This window comes from Capra hircus, chromosome 14 (genome assembly GCF_001704415.2).
Source record: "Capra hircus breed San Clemente chromosome 14, ASM170441v1, whole genome shotgun sequence".
Lineage (NCBI taxonomy): Eukaryota > Metazoa > Chordata > Mammalia > Artiodactyla > Bovidae > Capra > Capra hircus.
In genome coordinates this window covers 45,766,380-45,793,341 of record NC_030821.1, presented here as the reverse complement: position 1 = coordinate 45,793,341, position 26,962 = coordinate 45,766,380, and the positions used below count along the sequence as shown (strand labels likewise).

General features: G+C 40.9%; 1 protein-coding gene across 1 annotated transcript in view; it reads left to right on the top strand.

Annotated features, from left to right (window-relative positions):
* Window positions 1-24,985, top strand: part of KCNB2 (potassium voltage-gated channel subfamily B member 2) — a 459,966-nt gene extending 434,981 nt beyond the window's left edge. Inside the window, exon 3 of the mRNA XM_005689061.3 lies at window positions 20,550-24,985. Coding sequence (XP_005689118.2) covers window positions 20,550-22,706 — 2,157 coding nt within the window. The 3' untranslated portion in view covers window positions 22,707-24,985. The remainder of the gene's footprint in view (window positions 1-20,549) is intronic.

The window sequence follows — 26,962 nt, the reverse complement described above, 5'->3', positions numbered from 1 at the left end:
CGACCTGAGAATTCCCAAATATTATACTTTTCTTAATGCTGATTCTGACTCCCAGAACTTCTGACCCATAAAAGGTCTGGGACTCACAGTTTGAAAAATGCCATTCTTGGGAGCTGTTCAGAGTTAGCTGCCACCCTGGGCTGGTAGGACATGCTTACTAGGGGCTTGAATAACAGAGACAGGGGTACATGCTATACAGGGTATAGCATGAAAACTTCCCACCACTCTTAACTTATAAACCACCACTAGAGCAACTATTTAAAACTGGACTTTTTACCTAGGGAACTCTACTCGGTACTCTGTAATACCCTATATGGGAAAAGAATCTAAAAAAGAGTGATGGTAGACCCATCACAAGCACGGAAATTGAAACTGTAATCAGAAATCTTCCAGCAAACAAAAGCCCAGGTCCAGACGGCTTCACAGCTGAATTCTACCAAAAATTTCGAGAAGAGCTAACACCTATCCTCCTCAAACTCTTCCAGAAAATTGCAGAGGAAGGTAAACTTCCAAACTCATTCTATGAGGCCACCATCACCCTAATACCAAAACCTGACAAAGATGTCACAAAAAAAGAAAACTACAGGCCAATATCACTGATGAACATAGATGCAAAAATCCTCAACAAAATTCTAGCAATCAGAATCCAACAACACATTAAAAAGATCATACACCATGACCAAGTGGGCTTTATGCCAGGGATGCAAGGATTCTTCAATATCCGCAAATCAATCAATGTAATTCACCACATTAACAAATTGAAAAATAAAAACCATATGATTATCTCAATAGATGCAGAGAAGGCATTTGACAAAATTCAACATCCATTTATGATAAAAACTCTCCAGAAAGCAGGAATAGAAGGAACATACCTCAACATAATAAAAGCTATCTATGACAAACCCACAGCAAACATTATCCTCAATGGTGAAAAATTGAAAGCATTTCCCCTAAAGTCAGGAACAAGACAAGGGTGTCCACTTTCACCGCTACTATTCAACATAGTTCTGGAAGTTTTGGCCACAGCAATCAGAGCAGAAAAAGAAATAAAAGGAATCCAAATTGGAAAAGAAGAAGTAAAACTCTCACTGTTTGCAGATGACATGATCCTCTACATGGAAAACCCTAAAAACTCCACCAGAAAATTACTAGAGCTAATCAATGAATATAGTAAAGTTGCAGGATATAAAATCAACACACAGAAATCCCTTGCATTCCTATACACGAATAGTGAGAAAGTAGAAAAAGAAATTAAGGAAACAATTCCATTCACCATTGCAACAAAAAGAATAAAATACTTAGGAATATATCTACCTAAAGAAACTAAAGACCTATATATAGAAAACTATAAAACACTGATGAAAGAAATCAAAGAGGACACTAATAGATGGAGAAATATACCATGTTCATGGATCGGAAGAATCAATATAGTGAACATGAGTATACTACCCAAAGCAATTTACAAACTCAATGCAATCCCTATCAAGCTACCAGCCACATTTTTCACAGAACTAGAACAAATAATTTCAAGATTTGTATGGAAATACAAAAAAACCTCGAATAGCCAAAGCAATCTTGAGAAAGAAGAATGGAACTGGAGGAATCAACTTGCCTGACTTCAGGCTCTACTACAAAGCCACAGTCATCAAGACAGTATGGTACTGGCACAAAGACAGACATATAGATCAATGGAACAAAATAGAAAGCCCAGAGATAAATCCACACACATATGGACACCTTATCTTTGACAAAGAAGGCAAGAATATACAATGGAGTAAAGACAATCTCTTTAACAAGTGGTGCTGGGAAAACTGGTCAACCACTTGTAAAAGAATGAAACTAGATCACTTTCTAACACCGCACACAAAAATAAACTCAAAATGGATTAAAGAGCTAAATGTAAGATCAGAAATTATAAAACTCCTAGAGGAGAACATAGGCAAAACACTCTCAGACATAAATCACCACAGGATCCTCTATGATCCACCTCCCAGAATTCTGGAAATAAAAGCAAAAATAAACAAATGGGATCTAATTAAAATTAAAAGCTTCTGCACAACAAAGGAAAATATAAGCAAGGTGAAAAAACAGCCTTCTGAATGGGAGAAAATAATAGCAAATGAAGCAACTGACAAACAACTAATCTCAAAAATATACAAGCAACTTCTGCAGCTCAATTCCAGAAAAATAAACGACCCAATCAAAAAATGGGCCAAAGAACTAAATAGACATTTCTCCAAAGAAGACATACGGATGGCTAACAAACACATGAAAAGATGCTCAACATCACTCATTATTAGAGAAATGCAAATCAAAACCACAATGAGGTACCACTTCACACCAGTCAGAATGTCTGCGATCCAAAAATCTGCAAGCAATAAATGCTGGAGAGGGTGTGGAGAAAAGGGAACCCTCCTACACTGTTGGTGGGAATGCAAACTAGTACAGCCACTATGGAGAACAGTATGGAGATTCCTTAAAAAATTGCAAATAGAACTACCTTATGACCCAGCAATCCCACTGCTGGGCATACACACCGAGGAAACCAGAATTGAAAGAGACACATGTACCCCAATGTTCATCGCAGCACTGTTTATAATAGCCAGGACATGGAAACAACCTAGATGTCCATCAGCAGATGAATGGATAAGAAAGCTGTGGTACATATACACAATGGAGTATTACTCAGCCATTAAAAAGAATTCATTTGAATCAGTTCTGATGAGATGGATGAAACTGGAGCCGATTATACAGAGTGAAGTAAGCCAGAAAGAAAAACACCAATACAGTATACTAACACATATATATGGAATTTAGGAAGATGGCAATGACGACCCTGTATGCAAGACAGGAAAAAAGACACAGATGTGTATAACAGACTTTTGGACTCAGAGGGAGAGGGAGAGGGTGGGAGGATTTGGGAGAATGGCATTTTAACATGTATACTATCATGTAAGAATTGAATCGCCAGTCTATGTCTGACGCAGGATACAGCATGCTTGGGGCTGGTGCATGGGGATGACCCAGAGAGATGTTAAGGGGAGGGAGGTGGGAGGGGGGTTCATGTTTGGGAACGCATGTAAGAATTAAAGATTTTAAAATTTAAAAAATAAAAAAAAAAGAAAAAACCAAATAAATAAATAAATAAAAATAAAAAAGAGTGGGTATATACATATACATATATATATGTATAACTGATGCACTGTGCTGTATATCAGAAACTAACACAACACTATAAATCAACTATACTCCAATACATTTTTAAAAATTATTTATCAGGCTTTTTTTTGTTGCTCCACCTTCATTTATAGCTACAGATACATTTCTCTTATCTCCTTTATAGCAAATTTCTCCAAAAACTAACAACAAATGCTGTCTTTTTTATGCACTGAACTTTAACTACAGAACTGAAGAGTTTGTGTTTTTTTTAAATACTGCTTTTTCTCTATATTATCATAATTTGGGGAGTGTTGGTGCTAATGATCACAGAAAGAAAGTGTCTTAGTATACATAACTTGTACAAAAACACCCCAAAAAATCTTTTATATTTTACTAGAATTTGAGACATAAAGCATTGGATCAGGGACATATGTAATACATTTTGTTGTTCAGTCCCTAAGTCGTATTTGACTCTCTATGACCTCACGGACTGCAGCACACCAAGCTTCCCTGTCCTTCACTGTCTCCCCAGATAGTGAAGTGATTTGCTCAAATTCATATCCGCTGAGTAGGTGGTGCCATCCAACCATCTCATCTCCCCTTCTCCTCATGTATGTACAGATGTAATATATATATATATAATATATAATGGACATACATAGAATGTACATAATATATCACACAAAAGAAAAGTATAAATTAGTGCTAAGGGCAATGTGACTAGTGATTAAATAATCTTCATCATTCTTTATTTTAATGTTTCAGCTGTACAGCATTATAATTTGGTGTTTTTATATGCCAAAAAGTGATCACCAGCACAGTGATAGTTACCATCCACCTAAAACTGGGTTTTTCAATTTCCTAATATCAACTGGGTTTTTTAATTTGTTGCTAACTGGACCATTCTAATATGGTATTCTGTAGAGTATCCTTATTTATCTTTTTCCTACATCTCGCCAGTTTGAGTGAATTTTGCAGCTTCCAGACCTGCATGTTCTAACTTGTACTGGGCTGCTATTTAGAATGCAGGTGTTAATTACCTACTTAACAAATCGTAGCTATTTACTTCCAACAGTAAATACAACTTAGTTTTTCTCAATTAGGAACTGTTCTTCCTGTTGACTAGGGTTCCAAACCCCTATGACTTCCCTCTCCTTTGCAAATAACATGAAATTCACTATTGAAGGGAATATGTGTAATGGCTCCTTGAGTTCTGAGCACTACCTCTCATTAAATACTGGACCCTTTAATTTCCCAAGGCTTCTGTAACAAAACCCCACAAACTGGGTGACCTAAAACAGACGTTTATTCTCTCACAGTTCTAGAGGCTAGAGGTCTGAAATCAAAGTGTCTAAAAACTCTTAAAGAGAAATCCCCCCTCACTTCTCCCTAGCTTTTGATGTTTGCTCTCAGTCCTTGAAATTCGTTGCCTCACAGCTGCAAAACTCCAATCTCTGCCTCCATTGTAACCGGGCCATCTTCCCTCCACGCGTGTGTCTCTCTGGATTTCTTATAAGGACAGTTGTTGGATTTAGGATCCACCCTAGTCAAATACGACCTCATCTTAACTAATCACATTTGCAAAGACTATTTCCAAATACTTTCTGAGGTTCTGGGTGTACATGAATTTGTTGTTGCTGTTTTGTTTTTTTTTTTTTCAATTTTATTTTTACTTTATTTTACTTTACAATACTGTATTGGTTTTGCCATACATTGACATGAATCCACCACGGGTGTATATGAGCTCCCAATCCTGAATCCCCCTCCCACTTGTTGTTGCTGTTTAGTCGCTCAGTCATGTCTGAGTCTTTTGCGACCCCATGGACTGTATCCTGCCAGGCTCCTCTGTCCATGGGATTTCCCAGGCAAGAATACTAAAGTGGGTTGCCACTTCCTTCTCCAGGGGATCTTCCCAACCCAGGGATCGAACGTTTATCTCCTGTATTGGCAGGTGGATTCTTTACCACTGAGCCACCAGGGAAGCCCAGATGAATTTGGGGGCATACTATTCAATCTGGTAGGCTGACTTTCTCAAAGGACTAAACCGTACCTGCTGCTGCTGCTGCTAAGTTTCTTCAGTCGTGTCCGACTCTGTGCAACCCCATAGACAGCAGCCCACCAGGCTCCGCCGTCCCTGGGATTCTCCAGGCAAAAACACTGGAGTGGGTTGCCATTTCCTTCTCCAATGCATGAAAGTGAAAAGTAAAAGTGAAGTTACTCAGTCGTGTCCGACTCCTCATGACCCCATGGACTGCAGCCTTCCAGGCTCCTCTATCCATGGGGTTTTCTAGGCAAGAGTACTGGAATGGGTTGTCATTGCCTTCTCCACTAATACTATGTACTAATTTACAATTCTGCCCCAAACTCTAGAATCCATGTTTTTCAAGGTACTATGATCATACAAATATTGGCATTTCTATAGAACTTTATAACTGCCAAAATACTGCCATACATTATGTCATTTCATCATCACTATACCCTAGTCATGTTAATGAACTTGTCATAATTAGTCCCAGTCTATACATAATGAACTGCAAGGAGATCCAACCAGTCCATCCTAAAGGAGATCAGTCCTGAGTGTTCACTGGAAGCTGAAACTCCAATACTTTGGCCACCTGATGCAAAGAGCTGACTCATTTGAAAAGACCCTGATGCTGGGAAAGATTGAAGGTGGGAGAAGAAGGGGATGACAGAGGATGAGATGGTTGGATGGCATCACTGACATGAGTGATGGACATGAGTTTGAGTAAACTCCGGGAGTTGGTGAGGAACTGGGAGGCCTGGCGTGCTGCAGTCCATGGGGTCACAAAGAGTTGGACACGACTGAGTAACTGAACTGAACTGATACATAATGAAACTGAGCCTCTATGTTTTGACTCAGGTCATGCAGTTAATTTAATGAGGCAGACCTAGGAGAAAGGTCAGGTCATCTGACTCCTCATCCAGTGTTCTTTCTACTGCCAAGTACATGAAAGTGTTTAAAGTAATGACTGGGACTTTCTCTGGTGGTCCCATGGTTAAGAATCTGCCTGTCAATTCAGGGAACACTGGTTCAATCCGTGGTCCCATATGCCTCAAAGCAACTAAGCCAGTGAGCCCGCACACTTAACAGCCCATGCTCTGCAACAAGAGAAGCCACAGCAATGAGAAGCCCACCCTCGGCAACAAAGAGTAGCCCCCACTTGCCGCAATTAGAAAAAGCCCGCACACAGCACTGAAGATCCAGAGCCATCAAGAGCATAATAAATGATTTTAAAATAAATAAAGTAATGACTGTCAACTGAAGACTGAGAGAGGATGTCAAGGCAGGATTAGAGGCCACTTTTGCATCATCCTTAAGGCTTTTTCTAGCTAACTACATCCACCCACCCTAGAACCTCTGAACAGGGTTGAAAATCCTTGCAAGGTCAAACAACTCACCCCTGTTTCCAAAACTGAGATCCACTGGTTAAAAATCTACAGAAGAGCCTCCTAAGCCAATTTTTTAATAAACTAAACATATATAGACTTCCCTGTGGCTCAGAGGTTAAAGCGTCTGCCTGCAATACGGGAGACCTGGGTTCAGTCCCTGGGTCAGGAAGATCCCCTGGAGAAGGAAATGGCAACCCACTCCAGTATTCCTGCCTGGAGAATCCCATGGATGGAGGAGCCTGGTGGCCTACAGTCCAAGGGGTCGCAAAGAGTCCGACACGACTGAGCGACTTCACTCACTCACTCAAACATATATATGTATTTTAATTAAAAAGTAAATATGTATGGATTTGTGTCTGAGGTCAGAGCTTCTCAAACTTCAATGTGCATTGAATCACTTGGAAATCTTGTGAAAATAGATTTGGATTCAGTGAGCCGTCTGGATGGAGTCTGAGATTCTGCATTTCCAATAATCTCCAGGTGATGTCGCTAGCTCCAGGACCACATTTTGATTGACAAAGTCTTAAGTAGCCTTCCTGATAGAACCCAGGAACAACTCAGTATAGATCAGAGTAAGTCTTTGTGATTGTAGTAAATGTTCACCTCAGACAGCTATAAACAGCAGGACCCCTTTGCCCAACAAGCATCTCCTTATTCCCTAAGAAGTCCAGAAGAGCTTGAGCCCAATCAAATCATGGTTGCTGTCAAAAGAAGTCAAACAAGGTCCATTAAAGGTCCTTGTTTGTGATGCTTGGCTTCTTGACATGAACACCTGTCATCCATGTGACAGAAGCCTCCACGAACTGCTGAAGCCCACTGGCCCTGGGGCAGCAAAGCCTGCCGGCAGCAGCAGATAGAAGGTGAACCGAGCATGTTTTCTGCAGGCACTGCTGGGTTTGTCTCCCATCTCAACTTTACCTTGGCAAACAGCTTCATTTCAGCGTTTCCCTAGTCTATTTTCTGGCAATCTATAATGTAGTCTTAATGATGTTGACCCCAAAAGTACTTTTCAGAAGAGGTGTACTGCGAAGCTTCATTAAAAGGAAAAATAATTATTGCATTACTGCTTTCGTTGTTTTCTTTCTTTGAGGCTGCTGGGACACAGTCTTTAGATATGCGGATAATGGTGGAAATAAATCCTTGCAATTCCCTGTTAATGGTGATTGATGAGCTGATGAGGCCGACTAGGTGTCCAAGGAACACAGCCAGTTTTTAATGGCACTTTAATTCTGAAAGTGTAGGAGACTTCCTTGCAGAAACTGGAAGTTGGAGTGAGTGAGAAGTAATTCAACAAATGAGCATGCTTTCAGGGACCAGCTAGCATAAATGGATTCTTAAACTAGTTTTTGCCCTGTGTGATTTCAGAATGTACACTTAGGGTAAATTTTACAAAAGAAAATAGTTCTGGCAAATAATAGAGTGTGTGTTTCATAATGTTTTCATGTAGCAAGAAACTGTGGTCTCACTCTCAGGGAGAAACTTACCTGTTTCTATTTTGAAACTTGAAGTTCTTATTCGTTGTGTGCATGCTCAGTCATGTCTGACTCTTTGCGGGCTCATAGACGGTAGCCCACCAGGCTCCTCTGTACATGGAATTTTCCAGGCAAGAATACTGGTGTGCGTAGCCATTTCCTGCTCCAGATCATCTTCCCAACCCACGTCTCCTGTGTCACCTGCGATGGCAGACGGATTCTTTACCACTGCAACTACTAGAATTTGTTCAATATTTATTTTTATTTATTTATTTATTTGTCTGTGCCAGGTCTTTGTTGCAGCACTCAGGATCTAGTTCCCTGGCCAGGGATCAAACCTAGAACCCCTGCACTGGGAGCTCAAAGTCTTGGCCACTGGATCACCAGGAAAGTCCCATTAATTTTTTGAGATGAGGAGATATCATTTTCAAAGACTAAGGATGATTTAAGTCAAGGATCACTCAAAGTTTTTACCTTATAAGATAATGATGGAGATTTGTCAAGGCTATTCAGTCTTCTTGATAAATTTAGTCATAAACATGGCAGAGTCCTAGAGTCTCCATCTCCACAGCAAGTAAGGCTGTGATTTTATTTATATAGTGGTCCCTCACCATCTGCAGGGCATTGGTTCCAGGACACCCTTGGATTCCAGAAACCACAGATACTCCAGTTCCTTGCATAAAATGATGTAGTACAACCGCCTTCCCTATATGGAGGTGCAGGACCCATGGATGTGGAGGGTCAACTGTAAATACTGCTGCCCTTGCAACAGAAACTTCACTTCTTATCTTCATTTGAAACACTACCCCAATCTGTCCCCACATCCTAGTTTATGCTCTTCCTAAACGCAAGTCTGAGCATTCCTTCCCTTGCTTAAAGTGTCTATGGCTTTTCCTCCTTACAGCAGTGTCCTCATACTTTAGTGAGCATCAGAGTCACCCAGAGGGCTTGTGAAAACAGATGCTGAACCTTTCTCCAGAGCGTCTGATAAAGTAGGGGCTTCCCTAGTGCCTCAGACAGTGAAGAATCCGCCTGCAATTCGGGAGACCTAGGTTCGGATCCATGAGTTGGGAAGATCCCCTGGAGGAGGGCATGGCAACTCACTCCAGTATTTTTGTCTGGATAATCCCCATGGACAAGAGCCTAGTGGGCTATAGTCCATGAGGTCGCACAGATTCAGACGTGACTGAGTGACCAAGCACAGCACAGCACAGGTGTGGAGTGAGGCCTGAGGGTCAGTGTTTCTCACAAGTTATGACGGAATGTTGATGTGCTGGTTCAGGGACCACATTTTGAGGAAAACTGGTCTTCAAAAGGAAACCCGCCAAACTCTCCATCGGCACATCCAGCACTCTTCAGAATCTGCCCACTGCCTGACTTCCCAGAAGTATCCCACCTGCATCCAATCTCACCAGCCTCCCTGGGGCCCTGGGACCAGGGCTGCCACAAGCTTGTGAAGGTTGTTTCCTGAACAAATGACAGAGACATCGTTCACACTCGTTTTTACTTTTTTAAAGATTATTCATTTGGCTGTGCCAGGCCTCATCTGTGGCATGCGGCATCTAGTTCCCTGAGCAGGGATGGAAACTGGCCCCCGCACTGGGAGCACAGAGTCTTAGCCCCTGGACCACCAGGGAAGCCCCCTGTCTCTTCACACTCTTACCTCTCTATTGGTGCCCTCTGGAGTTGACCGGTGCATAGCCTTCACTCTATATGTAGCAGCCCTGAAATCACCATGGACCCCTATGGATGCCCCAGTCATACAAAATTAACTGGAACTTCCTAAGCTAATGGTCTGGGCTTTAGGGCTTCACCTGCCCTGTCTTCTCAGCCCGTTGTGCCCTATAACCCTCTTTCTGTATGGAAACTTCTACCCATCTTTCACAAAAAGAAGAGTTTTGATTAGAATTTTTCTGAGAACCAAGGAAACACTTTTCCAACAGGAAAGGGAAGACTGTTATATCTGGATGGAACTGTAAATACTTTAATGTTCAAAACACCCTTGGTGTTTAAAATCTGTTTTTTCCCTCCTTCGGTTTTCATAAATTGTCTTTCCAAAGAACTAGACAACCGATAAGAAGGAGAAAAGGGAGGGAAACTTCTTTTCATTGTCTTGTTTTAGGTCTTCACACACATAAGATATTTATATAGATGAGTATTTTAACAAAATATGCTTGTAAATAAATATTACATGGAATCTGAAATATTTGTTAAGTTTACACTTTTATGAAGTTTTGTGACTTTTCTCTGATGTTTTATTTTTGGTTACCTGGGGCAGTGATATATATGTATATTTTTTTCTTATTCTTTGCTATTCTTTTATTGAAGAATAGTTGTATGTATGTACTTTTTAATATATAACCTACATTATTAATTCTTCTCAGTGGCTTCACATTTATTCCATAAACCTGAATCCACCCATATCTATACATGGAACTATCACTTTATTCACTGGTTGGATTAACTGAGGTTCCAAGTAATGTTCAGAAAAAAAAAAATGTGACATAGAATGAATACAACACTTTTCTTTAAGAAAATGTACACTTCTGTGAAGGTGAAGCCCAAAATAGTCAAAATCAGGCTTCTCAAAGAATAAGGTAAAAAAAAAAGTAATCTGCTCAGTATAATTTAAAAAAAGAAAAAGAAAGGATTAATAAAATTACAGAGCTTAACCTAGGAAAAGATTATGTTGCTGAAGTTGTACAGTTGGTCTGTTATCACAAAATGGGTTATTGGTAATATGAATTTCTGGTGTTAAAAAATTCTATTGTTGGTTAAAGCTTTTGGGCTGACTTTGGAAGCAAGAGAAAATGACTAAGAACCTATCTTATTCTTCTTTGGTGATTAGAAAACACTTGGCTTCTTCAAGATCTGTTCTCCTTTCCTCCAGTTCTATGGGCTTCTCTCTTCTTTTTTTGGTTATTCATTTATTTAAAATAGATTTTCGAAGTATTTGCTCTGTGTTGGGCACTGCAAGCAATTCTATAGAAAGAAAATAGGTAGTTACTCCGTTCTGTGATCCAAAAACTCTGTTTGAGAAGCAAAACTATCTTCTGTGAAGTTGTCAAATGATTGTTTAAGAAGGTTGTAAGGCTTTATGGGTGTTAACAGATCAAAACTCTGTCCAACATAGAGAACAGACTTGTAGACACAGCGAAGGCAGGTGAGGGTGGGACAAACTGAGAGAGTAGCCCTGAAATATATATATTACCATATGTAAAATAGATAGCTAACAGGAGTTGCTGCATAACACAGGCAGCTCAGCCTGGCTCATCTTCATGTTTACTTCCTGGCCCCTGAAGACTTTGTAAGAACAAATTACCTACAAAGAGGTTGTCTAATCACTGGAGTGGGTGTAAGATTAAAGGTGTCTCCATTTCACTGCTGCTCCTTTCTTTCAGAGTTACTGTGAATAAGAATAAAGTTCCCTCCACCAGCCTTCTACCTAATGAATCGCTTCCTAAAACCTAATCTTTTAAAATAGGAAATATATCATGGGTAGTAAAATGTGGCTTATTTCAGAAGATACCAAGAAAATGTTAAAACAGTATCTTTCATCATAAGATGGCCAAAAGCTCTCCTCTCAAAAAAAATGGTTTTATATTAGAGAATTTTTTTAAAAAAGTAAATTTTGATACTATGCAGAACTGAATTGCTTCTCACTGACCACACCACCCCAAATGAAAAGCATCACTCAGGCTTCTGGCTGACATCAACTTCTGTGTGGATGACTCTCTTCAAACCCCTCATTCAACAGTCCATAAATGGGAAGGGATTGAATTCCTGGCTTCATGTTATCCATGAGTCCAAAATAATTCAAAATCAACTGAGCCTTTCAGGGATGTTCATCCTTTGCATGAGTCATGTGGTGCTAGCCCACAAAGGATTCATTACCAGAGAGCACCTAAGCACAGAATCTCTGTTGTCCCAGGAAGGCAAGGGGATATTTGGGAGAAGAAAGAGCTGAGCATCAACCAAGGGCCCCCAGTCTTCGAGGAGAGCACCACAGTTTCAAAGAATAAGAAATGTTAGAACAGCAATGGTCCTGGATGGCTCTTCCTTCGGTGCAAATCACAGTATTTTTTTTTTTTCTGGTTTGCTTCTGAGAACAGCTCAAAATAGAAGATAGGTAGATGAAAGTCATGATATTTTTACCTACTTCTCACTTCTTCCCTCAACAAATGGTTTGGTCTTTGGCTTATAGGCTCAGAAATGTCACTGTGCTTTGCCCTTTTTCTGAAAATAGAAAATGTTTCATGTTTCTAATAATGCTCATCACAGACCTTCTTCTGGACAACTGAAATAAGTTGATGTTCTCCTGAAAATTCTTTTTTTTTTTTTTTCATTTTTTGGCCATGCTCTGTAGCATGTGAAATCCTACTTCCCCAGCCAGGGTTCGAACCTGCCCCTCTCCTGCATTAGAAGCATGGAGTCCTAACCACTGGGTCCACCAGGGAAGTCCTCTCCTGAAAATTCTTCTCATCACAGTTTCCCATGCTGTCTTTTATTGCTGATAAGGTTTTTGTTGTTGTTGTGTTTGTTCATCTGTTTCCGCTAAGAAGATAAAGCAGAAGTGCTACAACTCACTCACTTTTACCTCTCCTCAGCATTTGTCAAAGAAGGAAGGAGAGTTTGGGGGAGATGAAAGGGAGAAAGTACCTGCACTGATCTCAGTGCAAGGTACCCCAGTTCCCATGTATTTGAAGGAAGTATTGCAAGTTGGTGAATACAAAGCAGATTATCACTCGGGAGGCTGGAGCTTGAAAATAGTCTGCATATTTTAAGATTCAAAATAAGTCAAGTCTTCACCCGAAGCAACCTCAGCCCATCTCTTTTTTTTAACTGAGATATAATTGACATATAACAGTATATTAGTTTTAGTTGTACAACATAATGAATTGATATATGCCTGTATTATGAAATGATTACCACAAAGAGCTGAGTTAACACCCATCATCTCATGTAACATCATCATCTCATTTTTCCTGTGATGCAACTTTTAAGATTTACTGTCTTAAAAGCTTTCAAATATTCGGCACAGTATTACTAACTGTAGTCACCATGCTGTATATCCCCAGGACTTAATTTATTTTATTTTTTATTTAATTTTTATTTTATATTGGAGTCATAGTTGATTTACAATGTTGTGTTAGTTTAAGGTATGCAACAAATTCAGTAATACATTTGTGTATATCCATGCTTTTTCAGATTCTTTCCCCATATAGGTTATTACAGAATGTTGAGTAGAGTTCCTTGTGCTTTACAGCAGATCCTTGTTGATTATCTATTAATTTATTTTATTATTAGAAGTTCATGCCCTTTGACCAACTTTACCCGTTTCATGCACCCACCCACCCAACCTCAGTCCAGCACTTAAATATTGGCAGACTAGATAGATCATTCAGTCCTCAGGAAAACCCAGGTATCTGGATTTGACATGCAAACCACTGGTTAGGTGAAAGAATGTGCTTGTAAGTGTTTCAAATATGAACTACGTCTGAAATTCTATTTAAGTAGGGGAAGAACAGTTTATGTTCATCATTCCCTCCCAGTGCTGACCAGTGGCTTCTTCTAGACACACCTTCAGCATTTCTTGATATAGTACTTTACATTTTATAGATGCTTCCGTGCGTGATCTAGTTTGGTCCTTAACCACCCTCTGAGGCAGCTGAGGGGCAAATAGGAAGGACCTCGTTTTGCAGATGAGGGTGCTGAGTCTGGAGAAGAAACTGGCTTGTCTGCATGGCCAGCAGAAGTAGAGCCATGTGTGTGATTTATATTCTTTCCACCAGGAAATATCTGCTATCTTCAAAGGATATGAAATCAACAAGTTGGTAAAAAAAAAAAAAAACTTATGGTTACCAAGGGGAAAAGTGGGGGAGGGGGATAAATTGAGATTGATATATACACACTATTATATATAAAATATATAAGAACCTACTGTATAGCACAGGGAACTCTACTCAATACTCTGTAATGACCTACATTGGAAAAGAATCTAAAAACGAGTGAATACACACATATATATAACTGATTCACTTTGCTGTATGCCTGAAGCTAACACAACATTGTAAATTAACCATCAAAGTTAATTAGGCCTCCCAGGTGACTCAGTGGTAAAGAATCTGCCTGCAATGCAAGAGACTCAGGAGATACAGGTTCAGTCCCTGGGTTGGGAAGATCCCCTGGAGGAGGAAATGGCAATCCACTCCAGTATTCTTACTTGGAAAACTCCACGGGCAGAGGAGCCTGGTGGGCTACAGTCCATGGGGTCACAAAGAGTCGGACAGGACTGAGCAACTGAGCATACATGCCATGTTAATTAACATGACATAAGTGTTGTAAATTAACATGATGCTTCAGTCACGTCCGACTGTTTGCAACCCCATGGACTGTAGCCCTCCAGGCTCCTCTGTCCATGGAATTCTCCAGGCAAGAATACTGGACTAGGTAGTCATTCTCTTATTCAGGGGATCTTCCTGACCCAGGGATCGAACCCAGGTCTCCTGCATTGCAGGCAGATTTTTTACCATCTGAGTATACTCCAATAAAAGTTATTAAAAAAAAAAAAAAAAAAACTAGTTGGTAAATAGGAGCAAATCTCCCAATGCCTTACACAAACTGAAATCAATGCAACCAACTTTGCAGACTCAGTAACACCAGTGCTGGGAGTCCTGTTCTTAACTCCATGTGATCCTCTCAATATTTGTGTCTAAGGAAGAATTAAATCATTATCCAGGCAATGCAAAAGGGAAGAAAAGTGTTTTCTGGAAAGCATGTCTATTCCCAGGAACTAAATGCTTGGAACCTACAGAGTGGAATGGTTTAAAAAGCCTTCTCATTTCTTTTTTTTTTATTTCATAAGCAACAAAATTATACTTTGGCAGTTCAACCAAATTGATGGAATCAACTGTGACTAGCCCTTGGTTTGGTTTGCAGATGTGAATGGAATTAGTAAAATATTTTAGTTTAGAAAAAATTGCCAAATGTTAGAGATGAAAGGAAACTTGGAAATTATGTACTCCAAATTCCAAGGGAGTTGACTGATATCACATAGGTAATTGTTTGGAATTTCCGCTTCCTTTACCATGTACAAACCTAAGTCTACTTGCTGGAGCCAAAACAGCCAGCTCTAGAGACTGGTTATTAGAGGTAACATGGTTAAAAACCTAACTTGTGCATGCGTATAATAAACGAAGCAATACCTAAATGTCATTATGGTTTGCTGTACTAAAGTAAATATCCATGTTTAGACATGCATCCTGTAGCTTAGAGCAAAATTGCATGCTTGTTCTATTTATTGTGTTCAAAAAAATAAATAAATAAAACACCTCTATCCTAAGACAATAACCTTGCATTTGGCTTGTTGCATCACACATCATCTTTGGTACGTACTGAATAATTTGTCTAAGATGCTGTCTTCCTAGGAGAACTCCAAGTTTCATGAGATATTAAAAATAAGCCATTCTTTTACACTGAAAGCAAATGGGCTTTAACAGATTAAATTTGAACATGAGACAGAAAAATCATGCACTTCAATACATTATGGTTTCTTTAACATGAATGTGGAATTGTTAAGGGCTTGAGTATCAGAATTTTTTTCCTTTAGTAATTTCTTTTCTTCAAGACTGTACTCCATGGCACTTCCCTGGTGGTCTAGCAACGATGACTCAATGCTACCAAAGCAGGGGGCCTGGGTTCAATTCCTGGTCAGGGAACTATATCCCATATGCTACAACTGAAGATCCCACAGGCAGTCAAAACCCAGTGCAGCCAAAAAAATAAATATTTTAAAAGAATGTGCTCCAAATTATGTTGTGTACATGCTAAATTCTCAGGTGCTAAAAGTAGCTGTATTCAGTTGCCATCAGCTAGACCATTAGACTGTATTAGAATTATACAATGTCCATTATTTCCCAAATTAGATAGCGAAGTAAATTGACCTGTGATCTTGCTTGGATTGTGGAGTCAAGAAAAATTGAAGGTCCATGTTGACCTGCTTTGTTCTTTGTCTAAAAGGTTGGAAGACAGGAGAATGGTTTCATTTGTATTTCTACTTTTTCTTGCTCTTGGAGGTGATAAACCTAAATAAAATGCATCCAAATGGGCAAGTAAGCAGATAAGAAGAAATAAAAAATCTGGACTATGGGTTACAGTGCAAGAATGATGGTAGCAATCTCAATATTTAAAAATGCCCAAAGGTATATTAGAAACAGTATGACCTTCTAGAAATAGAAAAGGACCTAGTTCCTTATGGTAAGAACATAAAAGTAGATGAAATCTGACCAATGCTTCCAAAGAATATTTACATGATGGAATATTGTAAATATTCCCCTTCCATTAGCCTCTGAGGGTAGAGCTTCAGGGTGAGCATACCTGACTTGTCCTTAATAAACCCTCAGTATCCACTGTGCCCATGTGTAGTCAGTAGCTCCATCTTTTCCAACTCTTTGCAACCCCATGGTCTGTAGATGACCAGGGTCCTCTGTCCATGGGATTTCCCAGGCAAGAAGGTTGCCATTTCCTCCTCCAGCGGATACTCCTAACCCAGAGATCGAACCAACAGCTCTTATGTCTCCTGCATTGGCAAGAGGATTCTTTGTCACCTGGGAAGCCTGAATCCATTATCCATGGGTTTATTTAAACCTTCTTGAGGGTATTTCTAACTTTAGCCTTCAAAGTTTCTCAGCATAGATGAAGCAAGCCCTTATACTACTGTCATTCATTGATTCACACGTTTAAAGGAACTCCTGAAGTATATTCAGGTAAAAAGTAGTTTTGTTTAAGAAAAAACATATAAAACACTATATAAAACACTAGTAATGAAGTGCTGTTCTTGAAGTTAAGAAACTGTAAATCTTAATATCTATAGTGCATCCTGGAAAAACTATGGTTTTCCTTTATACCGACCTAAGAGGAAAGGTGGGAGTTGGAAAAAAACAGGAAGAAAAAGCAATGAAAGGCATACATGAGGCACAAGAGAAAAGAGCCAGAATAAGGAGCCAAAAGTAGAGAGACTTAGAAGGATAAAGAGGAGGGAAGTTCGGAAATTCTAATGTCAGTTACAGTTCATTTTTTCCACAGACTCATGGTTACTGAGCTGTGTCGCCTCAAGATATTTAATCATTGTTTACTGAACAATGAATGTCTAAATTAAACAGTGTCAGGATATTTTTCTCCGAGCTACATTTATTTACTTAGCGACATATGTGTGCCACGATCTTCACAAAGCCATAAAATAACTGTAAGTGCTGTCTTCATTATAGATTTGTAAACTGAGACACAGAGAGGTTAAGTCATTTGCCCAAAGTCACATAGTAAACAATAAAATCAAGCTCAGAGATCAGAATGACTGACCAAAAAGCAAGAGAGTTCCAGAAAAACATCTATTTCTGCTTTATTGACTATGCCAAAGCCTTTGACTGTGTGGATCACAATAAACTGTGGAAAATTCTGAAAGAGATGGGAATACCAGACCACCTAACCTGCCTCTTGAGAAATCTGTATGCAGGTCAGGAAGCAACAGTTAGAACTGGACATGGAACAATAGACTGGTTCCAAATAGGAAAAGGAGTACGTCAAGGCTGGATATTGTCACCCTGCTTATTTAACTTCTATGCAGAGTACATCATGAGAAACGCTGGACTGGAAGAAACACAAGCTGGAATCAAGATTGCCGGGAGAAATATCAGTAATCTCAGATATGCAGATGACACCACCCGTATGGCAGAAAGTGAAGAGGAACTCAAAAGCCTCCTGATGAAAGTAAAAGAAGAGGGTGAAAAAGTTGGCTTAAAGCTCAACATTCAGAAAACGAAGATCATGGCATCCGGTCCCATCACTTCATGGGAAATAGATGGAGAAACAGTGGAAACAGTGTCAGACTTTATTTTGGGGGGCTCCAAAATCACTGCAGATGGTGACTGCAGCCATGAAATTAAAAGATGCTTACTCCTTGGAAGAAAAGTTATGACCAATCTAGATAGCATATTCAAAAGCAGAGACATTACTTTGCTGACTAAGGTCCATCTAGTCAAGGCTATGGTTTTTCCTGTGGTCATGTATGGATGTGAGAGTTGGACTGTGAAGAAGGCTGAGCGCCGAAGAATTGATGCTTTTGAACTGTGGTGTTGGAGAAGACTCTTGAGAGTCCCTTGGACTGCAAGGAGATCCAACCAGTCCATTCTGAAGGAGATCAACCCTGGGATTTCTTTGGAAGGAATGATGCTAAAGCTGAAACTCCAGTACTTTGGCCACCTCATGTGGAGAGTTGACTCATTGGAAAAGACTTTGATGCTGGGAGGGATTGGGGGCAGGAGAAGGAGGAGACAATAGAGGATGAGATGGCTGGATGGCATCACTGACTCGATGAACGCGAATCTGGGTGAACTCCGGGAGTTGGTGATTGACAGGGAGGCTTGGCGTGCTGCGATTGGTGGGGTCACGGACAGTCGGACACGACTGAGCAACTGAACTGAACTGAATCCTCTTTTTCCTTTTTTTTTTTTTCTCCCCACACCGAAAGGCATGTAGGATCTTAACTCCCTAACGAGGGGTTGAACCTGCACCCACTGCATTGGAAGGTGGAGTCTTAACCACTGCAGAATGTGAAAGTGTTATTCACTCAGCTGTATCTGACTCTTTGCAACCTCATAGACTGTAGCCTTTTGTTTTGTTTTCTTGTGCTGGGTCTTAGTACTCAGGATCTTCGATCATTTTCGAGGCATGCATTATCTTTTAGTTGTGGTGGGATCTTGACTTGCAGCATGTTAACTCTTAGTTGCATGTGATATCTAGTTCCTGACTAGAGACAGAACCCAGGTCCCCTGCATTGGGAGCTCAGAGTCTTAGCCACTGGACCACCAGGGAAGCCCTCTCCCTCATCTTTATTTTTAAGCATGAAATTTACTAATCCTTCAAACTTTAAATAATAGTTTAGTGTATTTTCTTAACACATTAATACTGTATGAATGCATGCTCAGTCACATCCGACTCTGCAACCCTGTGGACTGTAGCTGGCCAGACTTCTCTGTCCGTGGGATCTCCAGGCAAGAATACCGGAGTGGGCAGCCATTCCCTTCCCCAGAGTATCTTCCTAACCCAGGGACTGAACCCAGGTATCCTGTATTGCAGGCAGATTCTTTATTGTCTGAGTCACCACTGGATTGTGGGGGAAGTCCTTCTTTTTACTTCTTATTGAGTGCTTCCTCTTTCCTTCTATGTCTGACATCACACTGCTATTCCTCTGCCCTGAACCAAGATCACCTTGGACAATCATCAGTTTCTTCTTTATGAAACCTTTCTCAACTGAATGAAGTTAGCTCATAATCTTCTTCTCCCTCATGAGGCTGGCCAGAAGGCCACATGGCCCAGGATGGAGGCTCCTTGACTTGATTCTGTCTTCAGTGCTTGCCAGACAGATCACATTTGTTCCATGGAAGCATCACTGTACCAAGGCCTTGTTTTCTCTCTACATATAGGTCTGCAATCACTGACTGATCAGTGATCAGTCACTTATCCTCTTTTTCCTTTTTTTTTGGTCACACCTTGAGGCATGTAGGATCTTAACTCCCCAACCAGGGATTGAACCTGTACTCACTGCAGGTGGAAGTGGAGTCTTAACCACTGGAAAGTGTGAAAGTGTTTTTCGCTCAGTTGTGTCTGACTCTTTAGAATAAAACTTCTGGCAATCATGACTTTTTTCTAGCTTCTATAGCAGGTATGGCAATTCACACAAAGAAACATACACTGGGTGGTTCAGAGAGAAAAATTACAAATAGCTAAGAGAGGGGAGGACTTCCCTGGTGGCTCAGGTGGTAAAGAATCCATCTGCCAGTGCAGGAGATGCAAGAGACACAGGTTCCATCCCTGGGTTGGGAAGATCCCTTGGGGGAGGGTATGGCAAACTGCTCCAGAGGAGCCTGGTAGGCTACAGTCCATGGGGTTGCAAAGAGTAGGACACATCTGAGCCATATGCCCACACACAAGAGAGGGGAGATGATTGTTCCCCGAAAACTCTTCCAGAGGGGTCTAAGAACAATGCGCAAGGTGGGGGGGGTGGATTTTTTTCAAATGGATTAGACCATAGAATTTAAAGGTATGTTACATTAGGTCTACTTTATTTATATATATATATATATATATAATTTTAATTAGAGTATAGTTGTTTTACAGTGTTAGGTTAGTTTCTGCTGTACAGCAAAGTGAATCAGCTATTTGTATATATATATCACCTCTTTTTTGGATTTTTTTTCCATTTAGGTCACCACAGAGCACTGAATAGAGTTATCTGTGCTACACAGTTGGTTCCCATTTGTTGCCTGTTTTATCCATATTAGGCTTCTAAGTGAAATGAACTCATAAGAAGTGAATGTGTTTGTGAAGTTACCTTCTTGGAATACCTTTGAACAAGGCATATCATTTAAAAAACAGTGAAACCCCTATGTCTCCTGACTGTGCCTAAGCAACTAAGAGGCCCTGCTGACTTGCCTTTCTTTTCTTTTCCAGATCTTGGCTATCGTGTCCATCTTGTTCATCGTCCTCTCCACCATCGCACTGTCTCTCAACACGCTGCCGGAGCTGCAGGAGATGGATGAATTCGGACAGCCCAATGACAACCCCCAGTTGGCCCACGTGGAGGCCGTGTGTATCGCCTGGTTTACCATGGAGTACCTTTTACGGTTCCTGTCCTCACCCAACAAATGGAAGTTCTTTAAAGGCCCGCTGAATGTTATCGACTTGCTGGCCATCTTGCCCTATTACGTCACTATCTTCCTCACGGAGTCCAACAAGAGTGTGCTGCAGTTCCAGAACGTTCGCCGCGTGGTCCAGATCTTCCGGATCATGCGGATCCTCCGGATCCTGAAACTCGCCCGGCACTCGACGGGCCTGCAGTCTCTGGGCTTCACCCTCAGGCGGAGTTACAATGAACTGGGCTTGCTGATCTTGTTTCTGGCCATGGGGATAATGATATTCTCCAGCCTGGTATTTTTTGCCGAAAAGGACGAGGATGCTACCAAGTTCACCAGTATTCCGGCTTCCTTTTGGTGGGCCACCATCACCATGACGACTGTCGGTTACGGAGACATCTACCCAAAAACGTTATTAGGGAAGATTGTGGGAGGTCTCTGCTGTATCGCAGGGGTTCTGGTGATCGCCCTTCCCATCCCAATCATTGTGAACAATTTTTCTGAGTTTTACAAGGAGCAGAAACGCCAGGAGAAAGCCATTAAGAGGAGAGAGGCTCTGGAGCGCGCCAAGAGGAACGGAAGCATCGTGTCTATGAACTTAAAGGACGCCTTTGCTCGAAGTATGGAGCTGATAGACGTGGCCGTGGAGAAGACGGGAGAGTCGGCCAACACCAAGGGCTCCACGGATGACAATCACCTCTCTCCAAGCCGGTGGAAGTGGGCCAGGAAGGCTCTGTCGGAAACCAGCTCCAACAAGTCTTACGAGAATAAGTACCAGGAGGTCAGCCAGAAAGATTCCCATGAACAGCTGAACAACACTTCTTCCTCCAGCCCACAGCATCTGAGCGCCCAGAAGCTGGAGATGCTGTACAATGAAATCACCAAGACGCAGCCTCACTCTCACCCGAACCCCGATGGCCAGGAGCAGGCCGAAAGGCCGTCCGCCTACGAGGAAGAGATAGAGATGGAGGAGGTGGTCTGCCCGCAGGAGCAGCTGGCGGTGGCACAGACCGAGGGCGTCGTGGACATGAAGAGCACATCCAGTATCGACAGCTTCACCAGCTGCGCCACCGACTTCACGGAGACCGAGAGGTCGCCCCTGCCGCCGCCCTCCGCGTCCCACCTGCAGATGAAGTTCCCACCTGACCTCGCCGGGATAGAAGAGCACCAAAGAGCCAGGGCACCCCCCTTCTTAACCCTAATCAGGGAGAAGGGGCCCGTGGCCAGGGAGGCCACCCCAGAATATGCTCCGATCGACATAACTGTGAACCTCGACGCCGCCGGCGGGCCCCAGGGTGGGCCGCACGGCCCTCTGCCGACAGACAGTGCCTCCGAGAGCCCCAAGAGCTCGCTGAAAGGCAGCAACCCGCTCAAGTCCAGATCGCTCAAGGTCAACTTCAAGGACAGCAGAGGCGGCGCCCCGCCAACCCCGCCCAGTACAGCCAGGCCGCTGCCGGTCACCGCGGCGGACTTTCCACTCACCGCACCCCAGCTCATCAGCACCATTCTCTTAGAAGAAACTCCCTCCCAGGGAGATAGACCCTTGCTGGGTGCTGAGGTTCATTGTCAAGGACCCTCCAAAGGGCTGACGCCTCGGTTTCCCAAGCAGAAACTCTTTACTTTCTCCACCAGAGAGAGGAGGAGCTTCACGGAAATCGACACGGGGGAAGATGATGACTTCTTAGAGCTCCAGGGGACCAGAAGGCCGGACAAGCAGGCAGACTCCAGCCCAAACTGCTTGACAGATAAGCCTAGTGATGGAAGAGACCCTTTAAGAGAAGAGGCCTGTGTGGGCTCTTCCTCTGCCCAGGACACAAGTCACAACTGTAGACAAGACATTTACCACGGTGTGGCAGAAGTGAAAAAGGACAACAGTCAAGAAGGGTGCAAGATGGAAAACCATTTGTTTGCCCCAGAAATTCATTCCAACCCGGGAGACACAGGTTACTGCCCCACACGTGAAACCAGCATGTGACTAGTTACAAAAGCAATAATAACACTAAAACAAACAAACAAAAAAACTTGTTTCTTAAAAATGCGGTTAATAATGCCTGTGAACTAAAACGTGGGAAGCCCCTCCCTCCCAAAAAAAGTGCATAAAATGTTATTTTTGCATGGCATGAACAGTTTAGTTTCAGTACTGTTTAAATAAAGAATCAAGACTCCATTTTTGTAACAAACAAAAATGACTGAAGAACACTGAACAAATAAAGAGAGCTCTATTAGGAATCGTATTCTGCCATGTCTGACATTTTTGATCCTTTCATTTCAGATTACAGAGTTTCGACTGTGAGCTTTTCTGTTATGATGAATTTTAGAATTTGCACATGAAAGGATGAAATGTCATTGCATGCATTCATAATTGCAAGGCGCAAGGTGCTTTGAGCTTGCAAAATGCATAACTTTGTAAATAATGGGGCTTGGGATGCAGAAGTGTCAAGAACAGACGGAAACAAGCTTCTGAGACACAGGCACTTCCTTCACAGCTACTGCCTGAAGGAGCTATACAGACTTCTTGTTGCAAAACTGCAACCTCTTCTTAAACCATCTCACATATCTTGCTTTGGGTTATAAAGCTCTTATAAGTACATTTGTTTAAAGGAATACAGTATTTTTATTGACTGATGATATGACTCACAGGGTGCATTTTTCTTTTTTGCTTCTGCTTAGTTGTGGCATTTGTGGTTTTATTTATAAATCATGAAAATAGGCAAGATGTAATGACCAGATATCCAAAAACTTGAAATTGAGGCTTGAAATTTTGCTAGTCAATTACATATCCCTAATATTGTGGGGGAAAGTATGTATCATGTCACAGCCTGTACAGAAATGCATTTTTAAAAAATCTGAACATACTTAAAAGGTGATATTACACAATTTTTTTTAAATCGCACTCTTCTGTAAATCAGTTCTTAAAAAAAAAAAAAACTATATATTGACCACCGAAAGATGACTGTTTTCCACTTGTATCCAACATAACCTTTTCTATCTAAAAACCTAGATAGAATGTACATATGCCAAAATGGGAATTCTAGAAAGTGACTTTTGGCAAACTAAAAGCAGAGCTATTTAAGTCAGACTGCCACCCCACCCACCCCGACCACATAGACAGAGGTGGGTCCGGAAATGAGTTACATAGAAAGAGCCCTGCCCTGATAATGGATCTTTCAGTATTTCCCAGTGTGAGGAAGGAACACTGCCAGGTGAGGAGGGCTGCAAACTCCAGCGGCACCATCCTGTAATTGCAGCACCTAGAAACACACCCTCACGTTTCCAGCGCCCCCAAGTGGTGGAGGATTGAAAGCAGTATTTCCACCATTTTTACTGAGAGCCGCGAAATGCACAAGTGTTACGGTAGTTGGCGCTCAGTTCAGTTCAGATGGCGCTAGTGGCAAAGAATTCGCCTGCCAATGCAGGAGACGCAAGAGACGCGGGTCGATCCCTGGGTCAGAAAGATCCCCTGGAGGTGGAAATGGCAATTCACTCCAGTTTTTTCGCCTGGAAAATTCCGTGGACAGAGGAGCCTAGCCGGCTACCGTCCATGGGCTCGCAAAGAGGTGGACAGGCCTGAGTGTCATGTCAACACAAACACACACAGGATATTTGCTGGTGGTTGTCCTGTTGGTTAAGGCTGTGCTAGAAGCCAGATCATTTGGATCCACTTTGCCTTATAGGAAATCAAAGCTCTAGCTCCAGAAATTAACTACCTGCTGGGTAATCCTGGGTGAATCTTGAAAACCTCTCAGCCTCAGTTTTACTCCAATAAAAACTAAAGACAAATTATTTCTAAGTTACCTTAAGAGTTCAAATTAATGTGATTCCTTGAGTTCTCAGGAATGTCCAAGTTTTGCCTCTGAATTGTATATTTTGTATGTGTGTGTGGATGTTTGGGTGGGTATGGGTGTATAGTTCAGGGAAACAGGAAAATTCTGGGCCAAATTTAAAGCACAATTTTTTGTTTAAGGAAAAACATTCCAAATTTTATTCTATATTTTAAAGAAAAAAAAAACACATCAGAAAAAGACAACCCAAAAATTTAGAATTGAACTTAAGGCTTTAAGGAATAACATGTCTTTATTAACAAAATCTGGTCATTATATCTTTAGATTAGAAAACCAGGTTGGATCTTAGTTGAAATCCACGTACTGCTAAAAATAAGTTTAAGCATTTTTTCCATTGTTCTTACTAGAATTTCCTAATGGTTTTTATGTTTGTTTCAAAACACAGCTTTTAAGAGTGTATGGTCATTAATCATTGATATTTACATTAGTCATACTTATTTCAGTGTCTAAAACTACATATTGCTCAGTTTTTGTAAAACTAGAGTGTCTGAATTTTCTATATATAGTTTTTCAAGTAAACAGATATATCTGCTGTTAGATGAATAGCAAATAAGTCATGAAAATTATTTTCTTTACATAGTCTCATGAAGCAGTTATTTTCTGATGTTTCTGTATTGATGAATCGTTTTTTTAAACTTATCTGATAGTTTACTAATGCCAACCTGTCTTGTGTCCATTAGGCCTTCTACCTGAGAATCCTGCTCCAGAATGCTTAATATTAAAAATTTTTCCTAGATAAAGAATTCTAGACATTTCTCCCAAAAGATTTCTCCCTAAAAATTTTATTCTGTTAATATATTTTTTTTAAGTTTTAAGAATTATGGAGAACCTCCTATGGAAAATTTAACCTTCAATTCTTCTTAGTCCCTCTGAGCAAAACGTCTTCAGCTAGGAAAAAATAAAATAAAACATTCCTCAAAAAAAAAAAATTTTTTTTTTGACTTTGTTGTTTCGAAAGAAAGCACCAAGGGTTCCTAGAATGCTCTTGTGCAGTGCGTCCTAAACCTTTTCAGTGAACTGCCTCTAATGCAGAGGATGAACGTATTTGCCTGGACTGGTCTGGGAATATACCAAGCACAGAGATCTTGCAAAGTCTTATGTTTTATGTTAAAAAGTCATGAAAATGCTGCATTTTACTTCATAGCATATGTTTCGATATGAAAGAATTGATGTTTTTTCTTAGAGTACTCATCAAATACTGAAATGGATACTCATTTAACTTTATATACCTTTTTTTGTATTCCCTGGAAAATACACCCCCAGTTTGAGAAGCACTGCTTAAGTGGCAGGGACACGGACTGACTCCCTGAGGGACCCTGGAGGTTTCCGCTGCTGGGACAGCCCACTCATTATCACCTAGCTCAGTGACCAGGGACAAACATCAATGAGGAAAGGCTATTTGAAAGAACTCAAAATAACACAGTCCCAGGTATGGTTAATTCAGTTCTGCTGACTATCCTAATGGGTGTAAGTTGCCACAAGATTGTTTTAACTCAAAGCTTGAGATCGATCATAAGAGGATAGAAATGTGTATATAGATATACATCTTGGGCTGGGTCACAAATGCAAGCGTGACACCCAGACTCCCTAGAGTTCATTTAATTAGTTTCTAAACATTTCCACTAGAAATTTCTTCACTGGGGCACAGCCAACAGCTTTGAACCAAGCATTTAGATCTAGCACTATCCTGATATGAACTGGATTTGGTAACAAGAAGAGGATGTGCCAAGTGTCTGTTCCCATTAATTGCTTGTCAAAAGCGTCTTAGTCATGTAGACATGAGGAAAGTCAACAACTCAACTATTTTCTCTTGAAATTTGTAAAGAAAAAAGTATGTAGAATATTTTAGAAGTTTTGGTCATGTTTAATCCTCACAACAGCCTTCTGAATCAGGTGTTATTTATCAATAGAAGACCAGGGAAGTTATGGATCTTGTTCAGATTCACACTTGAACTTGATGAAGAGTAGAACGAGACCTCATTCACATCCTGTGGCTTCACGTCCAGTGTTCCAGTGAACTACAAGAAAGTCTGTTGAGTTAAGGCGTGTTTTTTTCTCTATTAATATTCAAAATACTGAAAATAAAAACAGGTGTATTTATTGTGACACAGTTTGTTTAAAGCAAAGCAGTGGATCATGCCAAATGCTAATGACTTGAGATAAATGACATTGATTGTCTTTAGCACATACATTTGCCCTTTTGGAATTCTGGTCATAAGATACACATCTCTGGATTAAAGAGAAGGATTTATTACTCATGATATACACATTAGGCAAAGACTGAAGGAAGTCACTGATTTCCTAGAAAAATATAAAGAACTTTAGAATGACTGAATATAAGTTCAAAAATATTGTCTAATAGAATTTGATTGGCATTTCACTATTCATT